Below are 27,916 nucleotides of genomic sequence, written 5' to 3'. Positions count from 1 at the left end.
GGAAGCAGGCCTGCTACTTGGGTCACCTAACCTAGCAGACCCTAAGAAAGATATTACAGTTATTGGTGGAGGAAAAAATGTAGCAGAAGTTAAAGCAAAACCACTGTATACATACTCTTGATTTTTCTCTGCTCATTTTATTGAATAACTGAATGTATAAAAACCACATAGAGAACATTACTGGAACAAAATTTTTATTCTTCAAATATATAATGGATTCTTCACCACTCAAATTATTTCTATAATAATTTTATCTTTTTATTAATATATATATATATTTTATTTTTTCGGTACGCGGGCCTCTCACTGTTGTGGCCTCTCCTGTTGCAGAGCACAGGCTCCGGACGCGCAGGCTCAGCAGCCATGGTTCACGGGCCCAGCCGCTCTACAGCATGTGGGATCCTCCAGGACCGGGGCACGAACCCGTGTCCCCTGCATCGGCAGGCGGACTCTCAACCACTGCGCCACCAGGGAAGCCCCGTAAATATATATTTTTAATACACTTCATCTTTTCTCAAATGAATGACTGTGGTATGATTGTGATTATCTTTAGCAACCAAAATCTATTTCCAGAAATTTAAACTTGATATGGAGAAAAATGCCATATCAAGTCCTTTGTACCTGATTTGGTGCTGAGGTTGAACTGGTGTATTGGTTTGTTCCAGGATCCAGAGGCTATTCCAAGCTTGAAAGCAAAGTGATATCCTTAGGTTGGCCTTGGCTGCTTAAGGAACCTCTGGATGCGGGATGACTGGCTCTGCTCTGCACAGGACAGTTCCTTCTCAGGCTAGGCTGGAATCTCTGGGAACAGTGGACTGAGGTATGCACCGTGTTCAGGCATTTGTTTGGGTGGCAGGTGGAGAGGACCCTATCTCTTATGTCAGATTTCTATCTATTGGTAATCATTTCTCCATAAAAATAAGTGGCAAGTGGAAAGCTCTGGGTTCTTGATGATACCAATACTTTGCCCACAGTTCTCTCTCTCTTGATGATACTAAGACCAACGAAAAAGAAGACAAAAGCTGAGTTCACTGTGAACACTAGTAGTAGAAGTGACTGCGGCAACTGTGACGATAGTGGCAGAAACTGGGGACTGATTTTTGGATAGGTCTTCTGGGCGTGATTTATTCTAAGCAGCCAGCAGAGATCTAGGATTTGGACATACTGTGCTTGGATCTATCCTCTTAGTTTTCTCCACTGTCCACTGACTTTAATTTTTTTTTTTTGCTCAAAAACAGGTTGAGGGAAAGAGTCTCCATCTCTATCACAGAATCTCCATAAAACTTAAGATCATACCCAAACTTCCCATTAGAGTGTCCACTATGAATTCAAAATTAAATAACTCAAATAAATAATGGGTAGGTAATGAGTTTTTTTTTAAGGCAGTAAAACGATAGGACCTCCATGATTTCTTCTTAGCATAATGCTAATCTTTCAAATGTGGGTAAAATCCTATTTAGAGGTAAGGTTTGGAATCCTACATAAAAATGTAACCTGCGTTAAAACAGAAAATTCTTAAATATAAAAAATTCAAGTGACCATAGCCTTACTGATATTAATGTAACACAAATAAAATTACAATGAACATTAGCAAAAAATGTAGCTCATTTCTAGTTAACACATTGAAATAACTGATATTCAAACTGTAACTATTATAGCATGGACGTGTGAATGAAGTTCATGAATGTACACACGCTTCAAAGTAGAATTTGGCTTTGGGCTAGTAATGTTATTCTGATCTACAGTGTTTAAGACTCTTCATTTCAGTTGTTTTTACTAAGAAATTAGGAGATAAACCTAAATTTCTGACCCTTGGATTAATTAGAAAATAACTAAGAGTTATTCTTTTGTAAATTCAGTAAGAAGCTATTCTAAAATTGCTGTTTACTTATCCAATTCTCTAAATAAAAGCTCTCGGATAGTAATCTACTCTCCTAATTAAAGGAAAATATTATAACTCTCTCTCCAATTCCTATTTTAACTAGAAGAGCCACATCATTGTTTTTAATGGTTTCTTCTGCATTTCGTATTTTAAAAAACGTTAGTAACACTACTTTCTGTAAAATACAAAACAGCATTGAAAGTATCCAGTTACTACTGGCATTCAGATTTTGAAGATACACCTTTATGATGAAATAACAGTCATGAAACAAACTGTTCAGGACTGTCAGAGTAACCATTTGAAAATCAGATTTATGACCCTCTTTAAAAATTTGTTAAAGCTATGCTGGTTTACATCAAAGTACTCCTAGTGAGGAGAAATGATGTACTGTACCAAAAAAACAAGACCTCATCAGGGGTCTTCTTAACTTGGCTCTGAACAACTTTAAAAGCCAAAAGATCTGCACCATATGTTGTTCTCAAGGTCAGTACCATGGGATGCCCTGTAAAAAGATCTTTTGGTATTACTGACAACAAAAGCACCTTGGATTGGATCCAAGATGGACATGTGTTATAAGTGAATTCTGCTTTGTGGTAAAATACAGTTAAAGTACAATTCAACGTACTTACCGTAAAGCCTACATAAGCAAAGGTACTCCTTTGAAGCCAAAAATCTGATGCTGCTAAAGTGTCCAGTTTCTACTATTACAGCTTAATGTGGCTGATTTGAAATCATTTCCTTAGTCCTACAGAATCTTCTTGATTTTTAACATCTTACAATACTGACCTGGCACTAGTTTAGGTCTATAAAAACATAATTGTCACAAGTCACCCAATAACATGACAACCAGCACAAATTTCTGCACATCTTAAAAAAAAAAAGCCTTTGGATAATAACACTAATGCGTAATGCTGCGGAGGATCCAAAGAAGCACTCTAAATGACAGATATTATTTAATGATGGTAATCATTTTCTGAAAAGCTGTACCAATAACAATTTTAGGTAGAACATAACATGAAATTATTTCATGAAATATAGTCTTGTTCTATGCTCTCCTGACACCACTCCCAAGAGAAAGCTTCCAGTCTATTTGCTGTTTCTTTGCTGATGAGACATTCATCCTTTAATTCCCTGATTGTCTTCCTCAATGATTTTTGTAAACGTCTTTCTCGGCCTAAAACATTCCGCAGACTTTTCTTGGTATCCTCTAGCTCGCTGATCACTTGATCTAATTTATGCTTAAGTTTCTTTGGACTGTCCATCACACTGTAGCTATGTTCCTAAAAATATAAACACCAAGTTATTAAACCAGACAGACAAGCAGTGAGATAAAAAATTATAACTAGGCCTCAGCTATTTCTCCACTTACTACATTTAGAGAAGATCTTTAAGTTGGTGATGCTAAGAGGTTTAAAGAACACAGGAAGAGGATGGGGGTAGAACAGTATTTTTGGCGCCTAGGGCCTCCCTCTTTGTCTAAGGCCAGGCATACACGAGGAGTACAGAATCCTGTGGATGGGAAGTACTTCTCACCTGGAGGTAGGTATCTGCTTATGAACAGCGAGACATTCACAATGACTATACAGCTTTTGGTCCCTAAGTGTGGAGCTGCTAAGTTTAACCTATCACAAAAACTTACATTTTTAAACTTTTAACTGAATTGCTTTATTTTGATGAATATTTCACTTTATAAGGTATGACAGAAAAGGAGCACTGAAGCAGGTCCTCAGGCTGGGTGTTATGGATTTAGAGATGACTCTGGTCTTGGGGTTTTAAAGAGATAATTTAAGTTCTCAGTATTTACTGTGGTCATGTTTATGTCTGCTGGGTAGACTTTTCTTCATCCAAAAACAACACTGACATATCTTATAAATGTAACATAAAATAATTTTGAAAAGCTGTTACTTAAAATTAGTGAAGAGGACTTTGCCTTCAGCCAAGATGCGGTAACATAGACTGGATTGACTCCTATCTAAAAAAACCCCAACACATGGCCAAAAGATGTAAAAATGTTTGAAGATAAACAGACATCAGGCAACGAAGGCAGATACTGCAGAGAGATGGGAAACAAAGAGGTGAGTCCTAAGATTGCCCAGCTTACTGCCTTGAGAGAGTTCTAGGCCTCAGTGCAAGGGGAGGAAACCCAGGTAGAGCTTGGTAGATAGAGTTGAGGAGACAGTGCAAAGTATCCAGGGAGACCAAGGTGGCTACAGTTCATAGGGCAAAGTATTAGACAGGAAAGAGCTACACAGAGAGAGAACACTGGAGATCTTCAGAGGCTCCCCCTCAAGTATTTCCTTGTAGGAAACTGCTCGAGGTTGAGGAAAGAGCGACCAGAACAGGTCAGGAGTGCCCTGAGCTCACAGGGCATAGACACTACTCCCACCAGGCAGACCAGATTCATGGGGCACCGGGCAGAGTATACAAAAGTCTTGCCTCAGTGGTGGAGAATAAATAGCCTGAGACTGAGCACTGTTCTAGTCCTACCTAACAAAGCAAAACCTGAAAGGATCAAATTGTTTCCAAATAACCAAACTCCATAACCAAGCTCAAGAAAACAGGACAAAAAACTATCCAACATCCAGCAAAGTAAAATCCGGCACTCAAAATTTACCAGGCACACAAAGCAGCAGGAAAATACGTGCCATAATAAGAGATAAACCAATCAATAGAAACCAACCCAGAACTGACAAATGTTAGAATCAGCAGACAAGGGAATTAACAAAGTTATTAAAACTGTATTATATATGTTTAAAAGTTAAGCAGAGACGTGAAAGATATTAAAAAAGAATCAAATAGGATACCTGTACATAAAACTTACAATTTAAATTTATTTATAATAAATTTAATAGATTTGTTATCATAATAAATAATATATAACAGATTTACTATTATTTAAATCTCTTTAAAAGATAATTTATTGTTTAAACAAAAATAATAAAATGTAGTGTGGGGTTCATAGCATATGTAAAGTGAAATGTATGATAGCAGTAGCAAAAAAGGTTGGAGAGGAGAAATAAAGTATATTATGATAAGATTCATATACTATATGCTAAGTGGAATAATATCACTTATCATGTAGCCTGTGGTAAATTAAATATGGATGCTATAAACCCAAAAGCAACTATCAAAGCGTTATGGCTGATGAGTGAAAAAAAGGAGATAAAATGGAATTGTAAAAAAATTCAGTTAATCCAAAAGAAGGCAAAAAAAGAAGAAAATGAGAACAAAGAACAAATGGAACAGGAAATAAGTAAGATGACAGATTTAAACCAAACCATATCACATTAAGTAATGTGATATAAAAAAATTTAAAGTAATGTAATAATAATCACATTAAGTATAGAGTTTAAATAATCCAATTAAAAGGCAGAAATTATCAGGTTATATTAAAAAAAATCAAGACCCAAGAGTACATGCTGCCCAGAAAAAAAGCACTTTAAAGATAAAAAGACACAAACAGGTTGAAAGTAAAGGAGTTGAAAAAGATACACTACAATAACACTAATAAACAGAGAACTAGAGTGGATATGTTACTATCAGACAAAGTAGACTTCAGAGCAATGAATATGACCAGAGATAAAGAAGGCCATTTCTTAAAAATAAAGGGGTTAATTTATCAAGACATAAGAATACTAAATATTTAGTACCTAATAACAGCTGCAAAATGTAACAAGCAAAAACTGACAATTTAAGGAGAATTAGACAAATCCACAGGTATACTAGAAGATTAACAGCTCTCTCTTAATAAAAGATAGAACAAGTAGACAGAAATTAATTAAGAATGCAGATTTGAACATTATCAATTTGACCTAATTGACATTTATAGAACATTCTGGTTAACATCAGCAAACTACACATTCTTTGCAAATGCATGCAGAACGTTTACCAAGACAGACCATATTGTAGGCTGTAAGTCTCAAAAAAATTAAAAGCATTCAAGTCACACAATGTATATTCTCTGACCACAACAGAATTAAGTTAGAAATTAATAATAGAAAGATATTGGGGAAATTCCCCAATATTTGCAAACTATATAGCACACTTCCAAACAACCCGTGGATCAAAGAACAAATCAAAATGGAATTTGGAAGTATTTTGAACTAAATGAAAATGAAAACACATTTAATTTGTGGAATGCTGCTAAAGCAATACTTAAGGAGAAATTAATATCACTAAATGCTAACGTTAGAAAGGAAGAAGCCTCAAATCTATGACCTCGGCTTCCATCTTAAGAAACTAGAAAGATGAGGGCTTCCCTGGTAGCGCAGTGGTTGAGAGTCCGCCTGCCGATACAGCGGACACGGGCTCGTGCCCCAGTCCGGGAAGATCCCACATGCCGCAGAGCGGCTGGGCCTGTGAGCCATGGCTGCTGAGTCTGCACGTCCAGAGCCTGTGCTCCGCAACGGGAGAGGCCACGGCAGTGAGAGGCCCACGTACCGCCAAAAGAAAAAAAAAAGAAACTAGAAAGATGAGCACATTTTACTGAAATAAGTAAAAGGAAATAATAAAGATGAGTGGAAATCAGTGAAGTAGAAAATAAAAACAACAAAAAAAAGAGAAAAATCAGTGAAAGCTAGTTCTTGACAAGATCAATAAAACTGATAAATCTCTAGGCAGACTAATCAGCAATAAAAGAAAACAGAAACAAATCACTGACCTCAGAAATGAGACAGACGGTATCACTACAGATTCTATAGATATTGAAAAGATAATAAGGAAATGTTTTGAATAATTTTAAGCTAATAAACTTGACAACTGAAATAAAATGGACAAATCCCTTGGAAGGTAACAAGCTCCTTAAAAAATTTTCCCACAAAGAAAATTACAGTCCCAGATTGTTTTACTGGGGAATTCTACCAAATATTTACAGAAGAAATAACTGCAAATCTATACAAACTTTTCTAGAAAACTGAAAAATAAGGCAACATTTTCTAACTCTTTCTTTGAGGTTAGCATTATTCTGATACTGAAACCAGACAAAGATATTCAAAGGAAAGAAAACTATAGGCCAATATTCTTTGTGAACATACAAGGAAAGATTCTAAACAAAATTTTAAATCTAATCCAACAATATATAAAAGGGATAACATCATGAAGTAGGGTGTATTCCAGAATGCAAGGCTGGTTTAACATTAAGAAATTAACTGGGGAATTCCCTGGTGGTCCAGTGGTTAGGACTCTGCTTTTACTGCCGAGGGCCCAGGTTCAAATCCCTGGTGGGGTAACTAAGATCCCACAAGCCATGTGGTGTGGCCAAAAATAAAAACAAATCAATCAATGTAACTAATCATACTAACAAACTAAAAAATAAAACCCAAATGATCTCTCAGCAGACACAGAAAAAGCATTTGACAAAACTAACATTCCTTTCTGATCCAAATTCTCAGCAAAGTAGGAGTAGAAAGGCACTTCCTATGTAACAGTATGGATGGACCTAGAGGGTACTATGCTAAGTGAATTTAAGTCAGACAGAGAAGGACAAATACTGTATGATTTCACTTATACGTGGAATCTAAAAAACAAAACAAATGAACAAACAAGAAGCAGAAACAAAGTTGTAGATACAGAGAATAAACAGGTGATTGCTAGAGGGGGTGGGGAGGAAAGAAACAGGTGAGGAAGTAGGAGGAACAAACTTCCAGTTACAAAGTAAATGAGTCAAAGGTATGAAATGTACAAGTGTTGGGAATACAGTCAATAACTACGTAATATCTTTGGTGACATACTGTAACTATACTTATTGTGATCAGTTTGAAATGTATAGAAATATGGAATCACTGTGTTGTATAACAGTAAATAACATAATGTTGTAGGTCAATTATACTTCAAAAACAGACAAACAAACTCAGAAAAAGAGTTCATATTTGTGGTTACCAGAGGCAGGGGATAGGAGGAGGGAGAATTGGATGAAGGCAGTCAAAAGGTAAGAACTTCCAGTTATAAGAGAAATAAGTACTAGGGATATAATGTACAACATGACAAATATAATTAACATTGCTGTGTTATATATGAAAGTTGTTAAGAGAGTATATCCTAAGACTTCTCATCACAGGAAAAAAATTTTTTTCTATTTCTTTAACTTTGTTTATATGAGATAATGGATGTTCATTAAACTCACTGTGATAATCACTTCCTGATATGTGTAAATCAAACCATTACTGTACACTCTAAACTTATACAGGGCTATATGTCAATTATATCTCAGTAAAACTGAAAGAAAAAAATTGAAAGGTACTTCCTCAATCTGATAAAGGGCAGTTATGAAATAACATATTTAATATCATATGAATATCTTTAATAGTGAAAGACTGAACAACTTCCTCCTAAAATCAGGAGCAAAGCACAAAGATCATTTCTCAGTACTTCTCTTCAGCATAACCTTGGAGGTTCAAGGTACTGCAATAAAGCAAGTAAAAGAAATGAAAGGCACTCACGTTGGAAAGGAAGAATTAACACTGTTTTTTTTTTTTTTTGGCCACGCTACGTGGCTTGTGGGATCTTAGTTCCCCAAGCAGGAACTGAACCTGGGCCCTCAGAAGTGCAAGCATGGAGTCCTAACCACTGGACCACAAGGGATACCATAAAACTGTTTTTAATGACAGACACCATGATTGTCTATGTAGAAAATCAGATAACCTCTAAAAAAAAGCTTTGATAATTAATATGTGAGTTTAGCAAGTTTGACAGATACAAGATTGATATACAAGTCAATTTATTTAATAGAGAGAGGACAGCAGAAGCAAAGAAGAACTACAATCCTGCAGCCCGTGGAACAAAAACCACATTCACAGAAAGATAGACAAGATGAAAAGGCAGAGGGATACATACCAGATGAAGGAACAAGAGAAAACCCCAGAGAAACAACTAAATGAAGTGGAGATAGGCAACCTTCCAGAAAAAGAATTCAGAATAATGAAAGTGAAGATGATCCAGGACTGTGGAAAAAGAATGGAGGCAAAGATCGAGAAGATGCAAGAAATGTTTAACAAAGACCTAGAAGAATTAAAGGACAAACACCTAGAAGAATTAAAAAACAAACAAACAGAGATGGACAATACAACAACTGAAATCAAAAATACACTAGAAGGAATCAATAGCAGAATAACTGAGGCAGAAGAACAGATAAGTGACTTGGAAAACAAAATGGTGGAATTCACTGCCACGGAACAGAATAAAGAGAAAAGAATGAAAAGAAATGAAGACAGCCTAAGAGACCTCTGGGACATTAAATGCAACAACACTCGCATTATAGGGGTCCCAGAAGGAGAAGAGACAGAGAAAGGACCCGAGAAAATATTTGAATAGATTATAGTAGAAAACTTCCCTAACATGGGAAAGGAAATAGCTACCCAAGTCCAGGAAGCACAGAGAGTCCCATACAGGATAAACCAAAGGAGAAACACGCCGAGACACATAGTAATAAAATGGCAAAAATTAAAGACAAAGAAAAATTATTGAAAGCAGCAAGGGAAAAAGGACAAATAATGTACAAAGGAACTCCCATAAGGTTAACAGCTGATTTCTCAGCAGAAACTCTACAAGCCAGAAGGGAGTGGCATGATATACTTAAAGTGATGAAAGGGAAGAACCTACAGCCAAGATTACTCTACCAGGCAAGGACCTAATTCAGATTCTACGGAGAAATCAAAAGCTTTACAGACAAGCAAAAGCTGAGAGAATTAAGCACCACCAAACCAGCTCTACAACAAATGCTAAAGGAACTTCTCTAAGTGGGAAACACAAGAGAAGAAAAGGACCTACAAAAACAAACCCAAAACAATTCACAAAGTGGTCACAGGAACATACATATAGGTAATTACCTTAAACGTGAATGGAGTAAGTGCCCAAACCAAAAGACACAGGCTTGCTGAATGGATACAGAAACAAACCCCATCTATATGCTGTCTAAAAGAGACCCACTTCAGACCTAGGGACACATACAGACTGAAAGTGAGGGGATGGAAAAAGATATTCCATGCAAATGGAAATGAAAAGAAACCTGGAGTAGCAATACTCATATCAGATAAAATAGACTCTAAAATAAAGAATGTTACAAGAGACAAGGAAGGACACTACATAATGATCAAGGGATCAAACCAAGAAGAAGATATAACAATTATAAATATGCACCCAACATAGGAGCGCCTCAGTACATAAGGCAACTGCTAACAGCTCTAAAAGAGGAAATCGACAGTAACACAATAATCGTGAGGGACTTTAACACCTCACTTACACCAATGGACAGATCATCCAAAATGAAAATAAATAAGGAAACAGAAGCTTTAAATGACACAATAGACCAGATAGATTTAATTGATATTTATAGGACATTCCATCCAAAAACAGCAGATTACACTTTCTTCTCAAGTGTGCACAGAACATTCTCCAGGATAGATCACATCTTGGGTCACAAATCAAGCCTCAGTAAATTTAAGAAAACTGAAATCATATCAAGCATCTTTTCTGACCACAATGCTATGAGATTAGAATGAATTACACAGAAAAAAACATAAAAAACACAAACACATGGAGGCTAAATAATACGTTACTAAATAACCAAGAGATCATTGAAGAAATCAAAGAGGAAATCAAAAAATACCTAGAGACAAATGACAATGCAAACAGGACGATCCAAAACCTATGGGATGCAGCAAAAGCAGTTCTAAGAGGGAAGTTTATAGCTATACAAGCCTACCTCAAGAAACACGAAAAATCTCAAATAAACCATCTAACCTTACACCTAAAGGAACTAGAGAAAGAAGAACAAACAAAACCCAAAGTTAGCAGAAGGAAAGAAATCATCAAGATAGAGCAGAAAAAAATGAAATAGAAACAAAGAAAACAATAGCAGAGATCAATAACACTAAAAGCTGGTTCTTTGAGAAGATAAACAAAATTGATAAACCCTTAGCCAGACTCCTCAAGAAAAAGAGGGAGAGGACTCAAATCAATAAAATTAGAAATGAAAAAGGAGAAGTTACGACACTGCAGAAATACAAAGCATCCAAAGAGATTACCACAAGCAACTCTATGCCAATAAAATGGACAACCTGGAAGAAATGAACAAATTCTTAGAAAGGTATAACCATCCAAGACAGAACCAGGAGGAAATAGATAATATGAACAGACCACTCACAAGTAATGAAATTGAAACTGTGATAAAAAATCTTCCAACAAACAAAAGTCCAGAACCAGATGGCTTCAGAGGTGAATTCTATCAAACATTTAGAGAAGAGCTAACACGCATCCTCTCTCAAACTCTTCCAAAAAATTGCTGAGGAAGGAACACTCCCAAACTCATTCTATGAGGCCACCATCACCCTGATACCAAAACCAGACAAAGATACTACAAAAAAAGAAAATTACAAACCAATATCACTGATGAATATAGATGCAAAAATCCTCAACAAAATACTAGCAATCAGAAACCAACAGCACATTAAAAGGATCATACACCATGATCAAGTGGAATTTATCCCAGGAATGCAAGGATTCTTTAATATACGCAAATCAATTAACGTGATACACCATATTAACAAATTGAAGAATAAAAACCATATGATCATCTCAATAGATGCAGAAAAAGCTTTTGACAAAATTCAACACCCATTTATGATAAAAACTCTCCAGAAAGTGGGCACAGAGGGAACCTACCTCAACATAATAAAGGCCATATACAACAAACCCACGGCAAACATCCTTCTCAATGGTGAAAAAGTGAAGCATTTCCTCTAAGATCAGGAACAAGAAAAGGATGTCCACTCTCACCACTATTATTCAACACAGTTTTGGAAGTCCTAGCCATGGCAATCAGAGAGGAAAAAGAAATAAAAGGAATACAAATCAGATAAGAAGAAGTAAAACTGTCACTGTTTGCAGATGAAATGATACTATACACAGAGAATCCTAAAGATGCCACCAGAAAACTACTAGAGCTAATCAATGAATTTGGTAAAGTTGCAGGATACAAAATTAATGCACAGAAATCTCTTGCATTCCTATACACTAATGATGAAAAATCTGAAAGAGAAATTAAGGAAACACTCCCATTTACCACTGCACGAAAAAGAATAAAATACCTAGTAGTAAACCTACCTAAAGAGACAAAAGACATGTATGCAGAAAACTATAAGACACTGATGAAAGAAATTAAAGATGATACCAACAGATGGAGAGATATAACATCTCCATCAACAGATGGAGATTCTTGGATTGCAAGAATCAATATGGTGAAAATGACTATACTACCAAAAGCCATGTACAGATTCAATGCAATCCCTATCAAACTACCAATGGCATTTTTCCGGAACTAGAACAAAAAATCTTAAAATTTGTATGGAGACACAAAAGACCCCAAATAGCCAAAGCAGTCTTGAGGGAAAAAAACGGAGCTGGAGGAATCAGACTCCCTGACTTCAGACTATACTACAAAACTACAGTAATCAAGACAATATGGTACTGGTACAAAACAGAAACATAGATCAATGGAACAATATAGAAAGCCCAGAGATAAACCCACGCACCTAGGGTCAACTAATCTATGACAAAGGAGGCAAGGATATACAACGGAGAAAAGACAGTCTCTTCAATAAGTGGTTCTGGGAAAACTGGACAGCTACATGTAAAAGACTGAAATTAAAACACTCCTTAACACCATACACAAAAATAAACTCAAAATGGATTTGAGACCGAAATGTAAGACCAGACACTATAAAACTCTTAGAGGAAAACATAGGAAGAACACTCTTTGACATAAATCACAGCAATATCTTTTTGGATCCACCTCCTAGTATAGTGGAAATAAAAGCAAAAATAAACAAATGGGACCTAATGAAACTTCAAAGCTTTTGCACAGCTAAGAAAACCATAAACAAGATGAAAAGACAACCTTCAGAATGGGAGAAAATATTTGCTAACGAATCAACGGACAAAGGATTAATCTCCAAAATATATAAACAGCTCATGCAGCTCAATATTAAAAGAACAAACAACCCAATCCAAAAATGGGCAGAAGACCTAAATAGACATTTCTCCAAAGAAGATATACAGATGGCCAAGAAGCACATGAAAAGCTGCTCAACATCACTAATTATTAGAGAAATGCAAATCAAAACTACAATGAGGTATCACCTCACACCAGTTAGAATGGGCATCATCAGAAAATCTACAAACAACAAATGCTGGAGAGGGTGTGGAGAAAAGGGAACCCTCTCGCACTGTTGGTGGGAAGGTAAATTGATGCAGCCACTATGGAGAACAGTTATGGCGGTCCTCAAAAAACTAAAAATAGAATTAACATATGATCCAGCAATCCCACTACTGGACATATACCCAGAAAAAACCATAATTCAAGAAGACACATGCACCCCAATGTTCACTGCAACACTATTTACAATGGCCAGGTCATGGAAGCAACCTAAATGCCCATCGACAGACGAATGGATAAAGAAGATGTGGTATATATATACAATGGAATATTACTCAGCCATAAAAAGGAATGGAATTTGGTCATTTGTTGAGATGTGGATGGTTCTAGAGACTGTCATACAGAGTGAAGGAAGTCAGAAAGAGAAAAACAAATATCCTATATTAACGCAAATATGTGGAACCTAGAAAAATGGTACAGATGAACCGGTTTGCAGGGCAGAAATTGAGACACAGATGTAGAGAACAAACATATGGACACCAAGCGGGGAAAGTGTAGGGGTGGTGGTGGTGTGATGAATTGGGAGATTGGGATTGACATGTATACACTGATGTGTATAAAATTGATGACTATTAAGAACCTACTGTATAAAAAAATAAAATAAAAAAGTAAAAAAAAAATTTATTTCCCCACTTCAACAGTAAATAAAACAACACTGTCTATAACAGCACCCAAATATATAAAATATTTAGGGATAAATCTGATAAAAGGAGTGAAAGACCTGTATACTGAAAACTACAAAACACTGCTGAGAGAATTTAAAGGTCAAAATAAATGATGTGATACAATGAATTCATGGGCTGGAAGACATAAAATAGTCTTATTAAGATGTCAGTTCTTCCCAAGTAGATCTGTAGGTTCAACATAATCCCAGTCAAAACTCCAGCAGGATTTTTGTAGAAATTTATAAAGTAATTCTAAAATTCATATGAACATGCAAAGGACTCAGAATATCCAAAACAACTTTGAAAAAGAACAAAGTTGGAAGATTAACACTGTCTTATTTCAAGAATTATTATAAAGCTATAGTAATCAAGACAGTAAAACAGAGCTGGATTCCAGGCCTGGTTCTAACATCAACAGGCAATGAGATGAATAAAGCTTCAATAATGTGTGTGTACGACTGTCCTTTAAGAAAACCTAAAGACATACTATTTTTTAAATTAGATATTTCCATATAGAAACTATAGTACCTATAGGGAGGAATTAATTATTGCATTTTATTGGTTGAAATATCCTTGTGAAAGCACTCTTTGAACTATGTAACAAAAGATTAACTACCTGTAGATCGTTATTGCAAATATATAAATTATAATGCCCCTGGGAAGCAATATTTCTGGATATTACATATTTAAAAAAATCTCAAACACCTAAACTCCTAGTTTTTCAATAAGATTTTGAAAACTTAATCCTAAGAGAGAGGACATGGTCATCTTAATAATATTAACATTAGCCCAGTAAGTAATTTTACTTACAAAAATGAACTGGGACTGGAATTCTTCGATACACGAGGAAGCACCAACAAGCTGGTGATTGTGGTTTGTGACTGGAAGGGCTTTGAGGGTGAAGTTTTTCCTACAATGAAGATTTTCTCTTTTCCCCTGTTAAGAATAGTTAATAACAATCATTGTAGATTTTCTGTCCTTTTGAAAAATTTTAACCTTCTTAACTGTATGTAGTAAAGTTAATATATTTCTTTTTCTGGAAATTGCTTTTAAAAGTCAGTAAAAGTTAGGGGCTTCCCTGGTGGCGCAGTGGTTGGGAGTCCACCTGTCGATGCAGGGGACACGGGTTTGTGCCCCAGTCCAGGAGGATCCCACATGCTGCGGAACGGCTGGGCCCGTGAGCCATGGCCGCTGAGCCTGCGCATTCGGAGCCTGTGCTCCGCAACGGGAGAGCCCACAACAGTGAGAGGCCTGTGTACTGCAAAAAAAAAAAAAAAGTCAGTACAATTTAAATTTACTGAGAGTATTTTAAAGGAACTTCCCCAAAGTAACTCTAAAGTTGATCTGGAAACATGAATTTTTCTGGGAAAAAAAAGGAAAAAGAGTGACAATGAGGGAAGATATACCCTACAAAGTATTAAAAATACCCTACTCAGTAACAATAGTTTAAAAAGTGTACTACTCTTAGAAAAATCTGAATATATCATGTAGATAAACGCCTTTAGGATAAAAAGTGTCATTCTAAATAAGTGGAGAAAGGCATGAAAAACAGTTATATCCTTTATGTATAAGTCAAAATGAAATTCTATATACTGAAAATTTACGTAAGAATGAAAATAATGAGGAAGTAGAAAAATACATGGGAAATATTTACATAATCTTAAAGGCTAAAGTCAGATAGCACAAGAGAAAATATAGGACTACTCAAAAAGAGTCTGAATTTCAAACAAAACAAAACAAAACAACCCCATAATGTGAGCTAAAGACAAATAACAAAAAGTAACTGCAACATAGATGGCAGTTAAATGATTCATAGCCTCAATACCTAGTGTTGTTCCAAAACAGCTTAGAAAAAGACGAAAATAGAAGAGGACCTGAATAAGTGATTCACATAAGAAATAAAAACGTCTAATAAACATATGAAAAAATGCAGAAACACATTTTCTAATATTCATATTAGAAATAATCATTTTCTAATATTCAGAGATAAATTAAAACAATAAGATGCCATTTTTGCCTATCAATTTTACCAAAGATTAAAATCACAACTTACATTGAGGATTAGGGGGAACAGACACTTTTATGCATAACTAGTAGGTAAGCAGATTGGTATAAGCTTTATGGTGGGCCTTTATATATGTTGACTTCACTATAAAGTTTAGTTAAAAAATTGATGTTCCGTATAGGTTCCTCTTAAAAACGTGATCCCTTGAGCTGCAGCACAATCATGGGGGGTGCTTGTTAAAAAGTGCAGATTCCTAGACTCCAAACCAAACTTGCTGAATCAAATTCTTTGGGAGAGGGGCACAGGATTCTGCATTTTAAGCAAGCTCCCTGGATAATACTTATGTAGACTAAAGTTTGAAAGCCATTGTTGTGGAAAAAACATATATTTTTAGGAGGACATTTGTCACACTGTCCTTGTGTCTTTTTTTTTTTTTTTCTTTTCGCCATGCCACATGGCTTGCGGGATCTGATCAGAGATCGAACCTGTGCCCCTGCAGTGGAAGCGTGGAGTCTTAACCAGTGGACCACCAGTGGACCACAAGGAGAGGGAAGTCTCCTTGTGGAAAAATATTTAACATCATGGAAAACAGTAGTTAAGAGTGAACTTTGGAGCCAAAATGCCTGGGTTCAAATCCAGCCTCTACCATTTAACAGCAGTGCGACTTGGGGAATGTATTCCAGCTTTCTGAGCCTAAGTTTTCTCAAGTGGTTAAATGCGAATAATAATAGTATTTAACTCTTATGGTTGTTTTGAGGACTATAAGAGTTTATATGTAAAGTGCTTAGAATAGTGCCTGGCACACAGCCAGCACTATAAGAATGTTGAAAGAACGAAAGAGTGAAGCAAAAAATAAAAAGGATATACAGTATAATTCTATTTTGTAAGAATATATATAGATGAATTTATATACAAACATACACATACAAATGACTGGAAAGATACACATCAGAGTGTTAACAGTATTATTTCTGGATTACATGATTATTGTTAATTTTAATTTTCTTTTTGATTGTATCATCTAATTTCCTATAATAAAAAATTTACTTGTTATTAGGAAATAGTTTTTCAAAGTTAGTAATTTATGGTTTATTTGATTTAGTATGTCCATATTTCTTAAGGTCCTCCTAACAGTACAGATGACTCCCTGCTATAGGAAACAAACCCTTGAGAGCAAATTGCACAAGATACTGTACACTTATTAATATGGAAGAAAGTGAGGCAGTCTCCACCGGATAGCTCAGGTACTGCAATATGAACACCCGCAAACGTGACCCAGACCACCTGGTAGCAGGCACTCTTCTAGACTACTTTCCTCGTTTCCAGCTGTCAGGAAGGAGACACCTTTCAATGGAGGTTCACAATTATTGTTGTGGGAACCCACAGGCTCTCCCTGAATTCTCCACATTGGAATCAGTCAGTCTCTATAGTTTCTGGACACGAATACACTTTCAGGCATACGAAGTCAAGTGAGATAGTGAGGGTGAAGCAGCCCACCCACGGCACTAACATCATTGAGGAAAAAACACAGAATTCAACCAGAGTTTACTTCAACAATTGTTTAATTGTCTTTTTCTGACCTCTCTTCTTTCCTTCTCCTGTTTTGGTTTTCTACCTTCTAGTCCTACCTAGGCTTTAAGCTTGAATGTGTGTGTGTGGCTCTAAAAGTATACTTTGGGGCTGTCAGAGGCTCTGCTCTTGACTTCTGCTGCAGTGTGAGGAGCACTGCCACCTTGGAACTCCAGTTCAACCCTCTCATGTTCCTCCAGTTTTCAAACACGAATCTTGAGCTATACCAACTCCTAAGGTAGCCTGCTTCACCAAACCTTAATAATATACAGATATTTCTGAGTGGATTCTGGTAAAATTCTTCTACTACTCATTACAAAAGCTTAAGCAGTTTACAAACCTAAAAACTTAAAGAATGGGCTTCAAATTAATAAGCAAACAACAAAAATGGTAGCAAGTGTGGTGAAGTTTCTTAAATAGTACCATAAAAAGTGGGTAATGGGGCTTCCCTGGTGGCGCAGTGGTTGAGAGTCCGCCTGCCGATGCAGGGGACACGGGTTCGTGCCCCGGTCCGGGAGGATCCCACGTGCCGCGGAGCGGCTGGGCCCGTGAGCCATGGCCGCTGGGCCTGCGCGTCTGGAGCCTGCGCTCCGCAAAGGGAGAGGCCGCAACAGTGAGAGGCCCGCGTACCACAAAAAAAAAAAAAAAAAAAGTGGGTAATGATGGTAAGCAGTATGTCATGAACAAACCTGTGAGTGAGATGGGGAATCAAAGATAGAAGGTATGACTCCAGGTTTCAGTTTAATATTTGGAGTACTTCTGTCAAAATCTGTCTTCTTAAAGTGCCTTGAACACAACACATCTCCTTTTTTAGGCTCCCAAATGTCTACAGCATTCACATCAAGTCTTTTCATTGCTAATACCCATTTTCTTTTGACGTTTTCATCTGTGGGGAATCTAGAAAAACATACAAGAAGTATTTTAAAATTCAGCACTATAGATATATACTTGAATTAAGGCTGTGCCTAAACTGATTCTTGCTATTACTCTTGGGAACTGGAATATTGAGGAAACCATCATGACTCATGCTTTCTTAACTTTCAGTTTTCATAGTCAGATTTTTCTACCCAACATGCTGCAGGCATATGGCCCTCATTGACATCTTTCTCACATTATAAAGAAGAAAAGTTTCAAAAGACATTTAACACCTTTTAGTAAGATCCACACCTGAAGGTTTTTCTTCATCTGTAGATGATAAAGAATATCACTTGGGCCTCTTCCTATCTGAGGAATTTATCCCAGATGAACAGAGACACTTGTACTTTCATTCTTCTGTCAGCATCAAAAAAATTGCTTAGTACAGATACAAAACAGGGGTATAAATGCTTAGTGAATGAATGCAGAGAACACCTGCAGAGTTTGGAATTCTGGAGATCAGAATTACTTTGAGATCTGGAGGCCAATAACCATGTCTTTTCCAATTTTTCCAGCTGGTTCAAATCCTTTTTGGAATACGGTAGGGTACACATACTCATTTTTGATTTCCTTATACCTAGCAAAGTAGTTAGCAGGTCTTTCTCTGGCACACAGCACAGTGTCTGGCCCAAAAGCAGCAAAATAAACCTTTAGCAAATGCATAATTATTAAATCTTATCGCTCCTTCTTTCCTATTCTGTCAGAAGAACGACTAAAATTTTAAATTAGGACGATCTTGGTTGTAATTTGGTTCAGAACCATCCTGAACTTGTAATTTATATTTTTTCTCTACAACACAGGCTTGATCTATTTCTAAAGGACAGAATATATTTAGGCAAAGATCCTTCGGATTGTAAACTATACGTAAACAACACTGAACTTCTTAGGAGGTATGTTAAAATACAAGGTAATAATATTAGCAAAAATGAGGTTGATGATAGTTTTGATAATCAGCCTGTGATACCTTTGCAGGTATCTTAAGCTTCTAAAGGAAATGATAAAAGTGTAAAAGTATCACTGTCATTTCAAATTCAACTCAAAAGGCTATTTAAAAAGAACCTGAGAACTAAAGTTCAAAATTGAACTTCTAGGGTGTACAGCTCAGGGGTACAGCATTTGGCTGCAAAACTGATGATTTAAGTAGAACTATCTTTTGCTTTTTCGTCAGAAGTACTTGGCTTAACTACAGCAGAATCTTACACGTGAAATGTCAGTCCTTTTAGCTTGGAATTTGGTAAACAGCGAGAAGCACATCCAATGGCCGAGCAACATTTCACCATGGTTTTAGCAACTCATACCAGAACTGAAAGAAAATTAAAAGGGTTAGTTAACTCCAAAGCTAAGGGTAACACAGTTACCTTTCCCGGTACCTTCCAGTATGTTCTAGGTAACATGAAATCATGCTAGAAAGCCAAAGGGAAATATTTTCTTGCAAAACCTGCAGCTCTGCTCATACAATTTTCTAGGGGTTTGGCTTCTTTAATAAGGCAAGTCATATTTAGCGATGCACAGAGGCGCCCGATTTCCATTTAGGAGGCCGGTACATGTCCCTTCCACCGCTTCGTACAGGCACCATGTTCCCTCGCCACCACGCCTTGGCACACTGACTCCTCTGGCACCCTAACCTAGGCTGAGTTCCCAGCTCAAGCGTTGCTTCCCCAGGGAAACCTTCCCTGACAGCCAGATTAAGTCAGATCCTCTCTAGGATTAGCTCTCGGGGAACACACACATCTCCTTCCTAGCACTTCTCAAAGCTGTAATCCTCCATTTATTTCAGAGTCCCCGATGCACGTCTTTCTCGGCACCAGTCTGTGAGCTCCCTGAGGGCACGGTGGGGCGTGTGTTTTTTCTCACTTTTGTCCCCACGGCGTGGCTGCTGACTGGCACAAAGTAAATGTTAGGATATATACTGAAGGAATGAAGAGGAAGTAAAGGAGAAGAGGAGCTCTGGGCGCTGAGAAGCGCCTGGGCGCCTACCTGCCGGCGGAGCACGCGCCGGACCCGCTCAGAGCCAGGAGGCCGGGCCGAGCTCGGCCCCTTTCTCGAGGCTTCGGCCGCCGCCGGGAGAGGGAGGGGCCGCCCTGTCACAAGTGCGGATGCGGCCGGAGAGCGGCCCTTCCTCAGGGGCTTTCCTGCTCGTCCCGAACCACGCCCAGGGTGTGGGCGGGTAGCGAAAGGGGGAAAAGGGGAGGCAACCTAAGAGTCATTACCATTTGCAGCGAAGGCAGCGACTAACGCAGACCACAGAGATTGCGCTTCCCCTCGCTTCCGTCCCGTCAGCTCGGGAACCGGAAATCCGGCTGCCCCGGGTCACGTGCCCAGCCGCCATCTTGGTTCCGGTGGGAGCTGTACCCGGCAGGGAGTTGGGTAGAGCTGAGATGCTTCTCAGGACGTAGCTTTCGTCCTGGGGGAAGGGTCCGTGGAATTTGAGGGGAGGTGGAGGAGATGGCGGCCTTGGCGCTGGAAGACGGCGCCCGCGGGCAAGCGCAAGGGCGGCGGGGCTGCGAGCACTATGACAGAGGATGTCTCCTGAAGGTGAGGACTTCTGTGGGCTCTTCCCCTACGAGCTTCCGCCGGGCTGGGCTGGGGGCGGGGTGGGCAGGCAGGGCGGTTTTAGGCTTTTGGGCTGAAGTTTGAGGTTAAGCTATTGTCAGGATACTTTCCCCTCTTACTGGGTTCCTGCTGTAGAGAACGTTTATGGCAAGGCGACCACAGGCCCCACTTACTCTCTTGTGTTGTGGTTTGCGAGCAAAGTTCGTCTTGCTTGGGAAGAGCCTGGCCTTGCACATTGGTTAGTTTATCGGTGGGTTCATTTATTTAGTCTTTCGCTGCTGGAAGTAGACTGAGGCAGCCTCAGGCCTGTGCCGGCTTTTCTCCAGGATAACTTTCAGGTGTGTGATGAAATAAGAGAAGAGGGGTAAGCAGGTTTAGAATCCGAATACGATTTCATCTCCTGTCGTAAGTAAGTTTTACAGCTTGCCAGTTTCGTTTTAGAGTCAGTGAGTATGCCTAAGCCTGCCAAGGAGGAAACGTATGTGTGTAATAGGAAGACAGTTATGTAATTGCCACAAAATAGGGAATTATGTGTAGGAGAGTGTCTAGTATGCATATACTGTTACTTTAGCTGTTTGAGAAAAATTCCTAGTCAATCTAGAGTTTTAAAAATTCGCACCCGTCCAATTAAAGTTCATTAATTTTTCTTGCAAGAAGCGGTTTAAAGATTTTGCTTAGAAAGCTTGAGCTTTGGAGTCCCACAGCCCTACCCCCCAAATTTTAGCTCTGCTCTTTGATAACTCAGTACTTTTTTTTTTTTTTTTGCGGTACGCGGGCCTCGCACTGTTGTGGCGTCTCCCGTTGCGGAGCACAGGCTCCGGACGTGCAGGCTCAGCGGCCATGGCTCACGGGCCCAGTCGCTCCGCGGGATGTGGGATCTTCCCGGACCGGGGCACGAACCCGTGTCCACTGCATTGGCAGGCGGACTCTCAACCACTGCGCCACCAGGGAAGCCCGATAACTCAGTACTTTTGAGAAAACTACTGGTTAATGCCCCACATATAAAATATGGGTGATAGAAGTTCCTGTTTCATAAAAAAGCATGAGGCCTGTAAGGATAACCTAAAGCCTTTTTTGTAGTCGGTGGTTTGGTGACCATTCCTCCACTGCACTGGATAAAGCTCTTTCAAAGGTGGTCATTCACCAGGTGTTGTTTAAGGAGAGTGAGTGCTATCCGTATGATTCCATTTCCATTGAGATGTGTTAGAGTTTCAAACTTCAGGTCTAAAACTGAATTCAACATCCTCCTCCTCCTCACCCCCCAAGAAGTCACACAAATACCTCCATGTTTCATAGCACTCAGGTAGTTGACCCTGAGTATCAAATGCTTTTTTGCCCCCCTCCCTTCCCTTAAATACCAGAGACCAAGTGAAAAGTTTTAAGGAGGAAGTAATCAACTAAATTAAAAGCTGCTGTTTGCCTTTAAATTTGGCAAGGAGGAGGTCACTGGTGATCTTGAGGAGAAAAGTTTCTGTGGAGAGGTTGGGACAGAGTGTGATTGGAGTGGATTCGAGAGAGAATGGGATTAGTGGAAATGGACATAGCCTTTATAGACAATTGTTGGAGTTTTGCTGTAAAAGAGAGCAAAAAAAAAAAAAAAATTGAGGCTGTGGTTGTTGGGAGATGTGGGATCATGGGATTTTTTTTCCCCCATGGGAGGGAAAGATGGGAGGTGTTGCAGCATGTATGTATATTCTTAGAGGTGACCCCCCAAAATGAGAACGTTTATCATGCAGGAGGAAGAGGGAAAACTGTAGGAGCCCTGTCTTTGAGTAACCAAACTGAAGATGGGATCCAGTGTACAAAGAGAGGAGTTGGCCTTAGATAAAAATGTGGACTGTAGACTGTAACAGAAGGACAGACGGTGTGAGGTACATTTGCAAGTAGGTTGACAGAGTTTGTGGGAGAATGTTCTCATTTGATTATTTCTGTTTTCATAGTGAAATAAGCAAGAGTGTAGCAGGAAGAAGAGGTTTTTGAGGTTTGAAGAGAGGAGAAGATATGAAATAATCATCTAGGTGTTCGGTCCTAGACCGTGGAAGAATGAAGAAGGAATTGACTAGGGAAACATGGTAGTAAGACCCCACTTTCTATTAGGGGTTATGACTTAAACGTGAGAACAGCCAGTGTGGTGGTGCTTTTGCTTGAGCCATATTTAGGTATTCCTATGCAGGTTGAGTAGGAGAGAATTGGATTTAACCAGAGTTGGGGCTCTGGGTAGGTGAGTATGTAAATAGAGAAGGAACGAACTAGGGTGTGTGCAAGGGAAGAAGTGGAATTAGTTGGAAAAGGAGGAGGTAGTGGTTAGAGAATTTAATGCTTGAAATTAAGATACAAACAGGATTCAGTTCTTGTTCTAAGCAATGGTTCTTAAAGTGTGGGTGATTGGACCCCTGGGAATTCCTGAGGCCCATTAGAAGACTACTTTATACTGCTAAGACATTATTGTCTTTTTTAGCATGTGTGAAACTAATGACTAAAACTGCTAGCACCTTAACGTGAATCAAGGCAATGGCACCGAACTGTACTAAACCTATAGTTAAACAAAAAAAAATCCAGTTTCACTTAAGAATGTCATTGATAGAATTAAAGCAGTAAAATTATTAATTGTATAAAATACCAACCATTGAATACATGTCTTTTTGTATGTTTGAAATGGGATGTTTTCATCAGGCACTTTTGCAGACTTACATTAGGTGCTTGTTATGAGGAAAAGCTCTGTGCAATTGGATTATGAACTGAACGAGTTTCTTTTTTAATGGGACATTTTTTTACTTGAACTATGATTATTCAGACTTGAGTATTTGCTGGACATTTTCTCCACTAGGAGGGAAGTGAGACTGTCATTGCAAGGAAAACAATCAGCAGTGATAAAATTCAAGCTTTCATGTAAAAATTAGAGTTTTGGAAAACCTGTGTTAGCCACTGTGAGCTTGAAAGCTTCACAATACTTATTTTTCTGTTAAGATGGTTAGTGATGTTAACAAATGTGATTTTTTGATATTGCATGTGAAATGTGGGAACATGGGGAAGAGCTACATAATTCAGTGAACTGATATTTTCCAAATGACCAGTGGGTGGATAAAAGGTCCATTCACAATGCAAGATAGATCAATGGAAGGGAGAAAAGTTCACTGATTAGTTTCAGATTTCATGTTGTGACTACCTGTTCTTAAGATTTGTTGAGTTTTGGTGTCGTATCAGAAGAATATCCATAATTTTCTAAGAAGGGTATTAAAATACCCCTCCCTTTTCCAACTACATATTTGTGTGAGCCCAAAATTTCTTCATATACTTCAGCCAAAACTGTGTGAATGCAGAAGCACATATGAGAAGCTACCTATTTTGGGGGGAAATATAGCTGTTTTTCATTAAAATGTGTTATTTATGTTAACATGTAATTGGTTTGTTGCTATCATTTAAAAAATAAGTAATGTTTTTAAAACCTGTAAGTTTTAATTTATAATATGGTAGGTGTCAATAGATATAATTTCACAGAAACAAAAGCTCTTTGGGATCCAACATAATTTTTAAGACTATATGTAAGGGGTTGAGACCACAATGTTTGAGAACCGCTGTTTTGTGGCATGACTGAGAATATGGAGGCTGAGGAGGGTTGGAGGACAAGGCCATTGGAAGTGAGAAAGGGAACTGAGAGTTCAGGGTATTGGAGGGATTATCACTGTTGGATGTGCAGATAACTAAGATTTAGGACAAGAGTAATATTGGAAAGAAAAGGAGCCAGTTGAGTGTTAAAATAAGAAAAGAATGAGCTATGTTATGGGAAGTCATGGCACAGGAAGTCTTCAGAAATGAGAGGATATGAAAGGTCACAGTGTACTGGAAAGTATCAGGTTAGCTTACTGGCCTGCAGACTTCTCCATGTACTAGTTAGGGTAAGGTCTACAAAAAGACCCAGTAGTAATGTGAGTTAAAGAATAAAGAGTCTATTTCTTCTCACCTAACAATTCAAGGTGAATGATCCAGTTTGGTAATGAGGCTCTGTTTCACATGATTATCCTAGGGACAGGTTTTTTCCATTGTATTATTTTGCTATGGAGGAGGAGGCATGCCCAGTTTCTTAATACGCAGGCCCAGGAGTGGCACTGATTTCTTCCGTGTGTATTCTGTTTGTAAGAACTTAGTCATTTGGTCACAGGTAACAGCAAGGAAACTGTAGTATAGCTGGGCAGTCATGTGCCCGGGAAGAAGGAGACAGTAGATTTTGTTGGACAACTGGCAGTGTTTGCTTCTCTTGAAAACAAGGACTGTCTTTTACGTTTATTGCATCTTCTAAAGTATCAGATACATAGCTGATGGTTAGTTAACTTAAGAGGACTAAAATATAATCTTTATAGTATTTAGTGCTTCGGGTTTGAAGTTGGTAAATGAATTTATCTGGAATGTCTTAAGTAGAAATTGCCTGCGTGTCATTTAGGCTGAGAATGAGTTTAGGGTATTGTGGGATTAGTTTTGCAATCTAGGGACTTCCATCCTTCACAGTTCTTCTGTCTTTAACTACAAGGTTGTGTTCAGCTTGACACAGAAGTGTAGATGTTGAAGGAAAAACAGTGAAATGTCATGTTTAGTGTCAGTTTACCAAATGATCTATTGGTTGTAATCTTTTGACCTTGTTCCAAGGAGGAGGAGGAAGGAAATTTCTTTTTGCATTGCAAACTTGTCTTTTCTTGCTTCTTATAACTGTTTTTCTCCCTTGGGGATTAGGCACCATGCTGTGACAAGCTTTATTCTTGCCGGTTGTGTCATGATAACAACGAAGATCATCTGCTAGATCGCTTTAGAGTAAAGGAAGTGCAGTGCATAAACTGTGAAAAAATCCAACGTGTAAGATTTTATCACAAATTTCTATTTTCTTTCTTTTAAAAAAAATTATCCTAAGGTGGTTTTAAAAATTTAATCAAGAGTATTGCCAGTATGACTTCTTTAGCTCTTAAAGCCTTATCTTGGATTTCAGTGTATAAAAACTTGTAAAGATAAAACTGCGTGTACATTAATAAAAATTCTGGATATTTAGTAATTCAAAATGTTTTGGTAAACTCTAATTTTTTAGTTACATGTGTTTTTTTTTAGGCACAACAGACTTGTGAAGAATGTAGCACATTGTTTGGAGAATATTATTGCAGTATGTGCCATCTGTTTGACAAAGACAAGAAACAGTATCATTGTGAAAACTGTGGAATTTGTAGGTACTGTATGTAAAGTATTCTTTTCTAATTGCTTCTGATATATCTGAGTAATAGTAGTTTTTAAAATCAACTTAGTTGGAATATAATTATTGATACATCTTATAAAATGCATTCATTTTAAGTGTCTAGTTCAGTAACTTTTGACAAATACATATACTGTGTTACTACCAACACAAATCAAGATAAAAAATATTTCCATTCTAAAGTTTCTTCATGCCTTCATCATTTAACTAGGCCATCAACAATTGTGTGCCTATTTAAATTTTAACTTTGGGGTAGAAAATATGCTTTTATATGAAGTGTTTTGTAGGCAAGGAAGGTAAAAATAAGGGTAGATTTTTTTTCCTTTTTGAAGATTAGTTTAAAAAAAATTGTCAAAAGTTTTGATAAAATCACTACAGACTTAAAAATTGGAAAATACAGAAAAGTAGAAAGAATGAAAGTATTGATAAAACAGCCTGAAGTCCAATCACCCACTGACAAGGTACTAGTGACATGTTGGTATATAGGAATTTTTTTCTTTCTAAAAATCCTGAAGTGTTAGATGTATACATAAGCATATATGTAACATGTGTATGTTTTAAAGTATACTAATACAGCAAGCCACTCATTTTAAGAAATAGAATGTTACCAATACTGCTGGAGCTCATAAGTATTCTATGTTAATCCTTTCTCCTTGATCCCACTGGAGAATTTTAAATCGCTTTCTTTTTTTTTATGTAGTTGTTTTTAAGGAAGGATAACAAACATACCAGAAGATGTGCCAATCATAAGCAAACAACCTTTTCTAGTTTTTAACTCTAGAAGTTTGATTTGGGTCTTTTTTATATCTTTCATGTCTATACTCTTTGAACGTGTGGAATATAGTAATAATAATTGGTTTAATGTTCTCTGCTAATTCTAACATCTTTGTCAGGTCTGGATTGATTCTGATTGATGGATTATTATTTTTTGGTTGGGTTTTCCTGCTGCTTTGTGTTACTGGTCATTGTTGGATACCAGACATTGTGATTTTTACCTTGTTGGGATATTTTCATATTCCTACAAATCTTCGTGAGCTTTATTTTGAGATGCAGTTAAGTTACTTGGAAACAGTTTGGTACTTCTGGGACTTGCTTTTTTAATTTGTTAGATGGATCTGGAGATGTGCTTATCCTAGGAATAATTATTCCTCACTACTGAGGTATTACTCAGTACCTTCCTGAGTACTCTACCCAGTATCCCATGAGTTCTAAGGTTTTCCAGTCTGGCTGATGGGAGTAAACACTGATCCTGGCCATGTCTGAGTGCTGAGCACTGTTCCTTCTAGTTTTCTTGGATGGTTCTCTCTCTGGCCTTGGGTAGATTCCTCACATGGATGCACTGATGTGTATCCTGCTAAATACCTGAGGGGGCTCCCCTGTGCAGCTCTGTCCTCTCTGGTACTCTGTCCTGTGAACTCCAGCCATCTTCTCAGTCAGGAAGTCTTTTTGACTCTGCCTTACTTCCTTCAACTTGTTTGGCCTGGAAGTGCTCTAAGCAGTAAACTGGGGCAATTGTAGGGCTCACTTAATTTGCTTCCTGTATCTCACAGATCACTGTCCTTCATTGCCTGATGTTCAGTGAAACTTGTTTCATATATTTTGTTTGGGTTTTGTGGTGGTGGTTTTAGGCAGGAGGGTAGATCCAGTCTCTCTTATTCTGTCTCGGGCAGTAGTGGAAGCCTCCCTGCAGGGTTTTACCTGTGGAATTTGACAGGCTGATTCTAAATTTCACCTGGAAGAGAAAATTCACGTAGCTAAGCAGATTTTGAAAAGGAAGAATAACAAGGAGGGGGTTGCCTTTCCACATAATCAAAACATGATAAAGTTAGAGTAATTCAAATGGTGTGTTCTTTGTACAGGAATAGACAAATAGATAAAGGGAAGAACA

At 37.9% G+C, this 27,916-nt stretch overlaps 2 protein-coding genes across 8 annotated transcripts in view; one reads left to right on the top strand and one right to left on the bottom strand.

Annotated features, from left to right (window-relative positions):
• Positions 1-1,154: 1,154 nt before the first annotated feature.
• THAP6 (THAP domain containing 6) lies at positions 1,155-20,531 on the bottom strand. 3 transcript variants are annotated; one of them, XM_032632445.1, is made up of 5 exons: positions 20,456-20,531; positions 19,446-19,548; positions 18,020-18,227; positions 14,567-14,692; positions 1,155-3,162 (listed from the first exon to the last, which is right to left on the bottom strand). In XM_032632445.1, exons 2-5 carry the CDS (start codon positions 19,523-19,525, stop codon positions 2,908-2,910), a joined length of 669 nt encoding a protein of 222 aa, XP_032488336.1. In that variant the 5' UTR covers positions 19,526-19,548; positions 20,456-20,531; the 3' UTR covers positions 1,155-2,907. The 3 variants fall into 3 exon arrangements, with proteins under 3 accessions (XP_032488336.1, XP_032488335.1, XP_032488337.1); XM_032632444.1 differs by lacking the exon at positions 20,456-20,531 and adding an exon at positions 20,223-20,390; XM_032632446.1 differs by lacking the exon at positions 20,456-20,531 and adding an exon at positions 18,498-18,623 and having other exon boundaries at positions 19,446-19,533.
• Positions 20,532-20,557: 26 nt separating this feature from the next.
• RCHY1 (ring finger and CHY zinc finger domain containing 1) overlaps positions 20,558-27,916 on the top strand; it is a 33,020-nt gene continuing 25,661 nt past the window's right edge. Inside the window, exons 1-3 of one of the 5 annotated variants that reach the window (XM_032632439.1) lie at positions 20,558-20,780; positions 25,524-25,643; positions 25,890-26,005. In XM_032632439.1, the coding sequence (XP_032488330.1) occupies positions 20,691-20,780; positions 25,524-25,643; positions 25,890-26,005 (326 nt within the window). In that variant the 5' untranslated portion in view covers positions 20,558-20,690. The remainder of the gene's footprint in view (positions 20,781-25,523; positions 25,644-25,889; positions 26,006-27,916) is intronic. The other 4 variants (XR_004349968.1, XM_032632441.1, XM_032632442.1 and 1 more) reach the window with 4 other exon arrangements.

Source organism: Phocoena sinus, chromosome 5 (assembly GCF_008692025.1).
Source record: "Phocoena sinus isolate mPhoSin1 chromosome 5, mPhoSin1.pri, whole genome shotgun sequence".
Lineage (NCBI taxonomy): Eukaryota > Metazoa > Chordata > Mammalia > Artiodactyla > Phocoenidae > Phocoena > Phocoena sinus.
The sequence above is the reverse complement of the archived record's forward strand: the minus strand, read 5'-3'. Positions and strand labels throughout refer to the sequence as shown.

Coding starts and splice junctions, on each gene's coding strand:
- THAP6 (XM_032632445.1), bottom strand. CDS start 19,525: ATGGTGAAATGTTGCTCGGCCATTGGATGTGCTTCTCGCTGTTTACCA. Junction 14,693..18,019: donor ATTCCCCATCTCACTCACAG/GTTTGTTCATGA, acceptor TATTCTTAACAG/GGGAAAAGAGAAAATCTTCA. Junction 3,163..14,566: donor TCCAGTCCCAGTTCATTTTT/GTAAGTAAAATT, acceptor TTATATTTTTAG/GAACATAGCTACAGTGTGAT.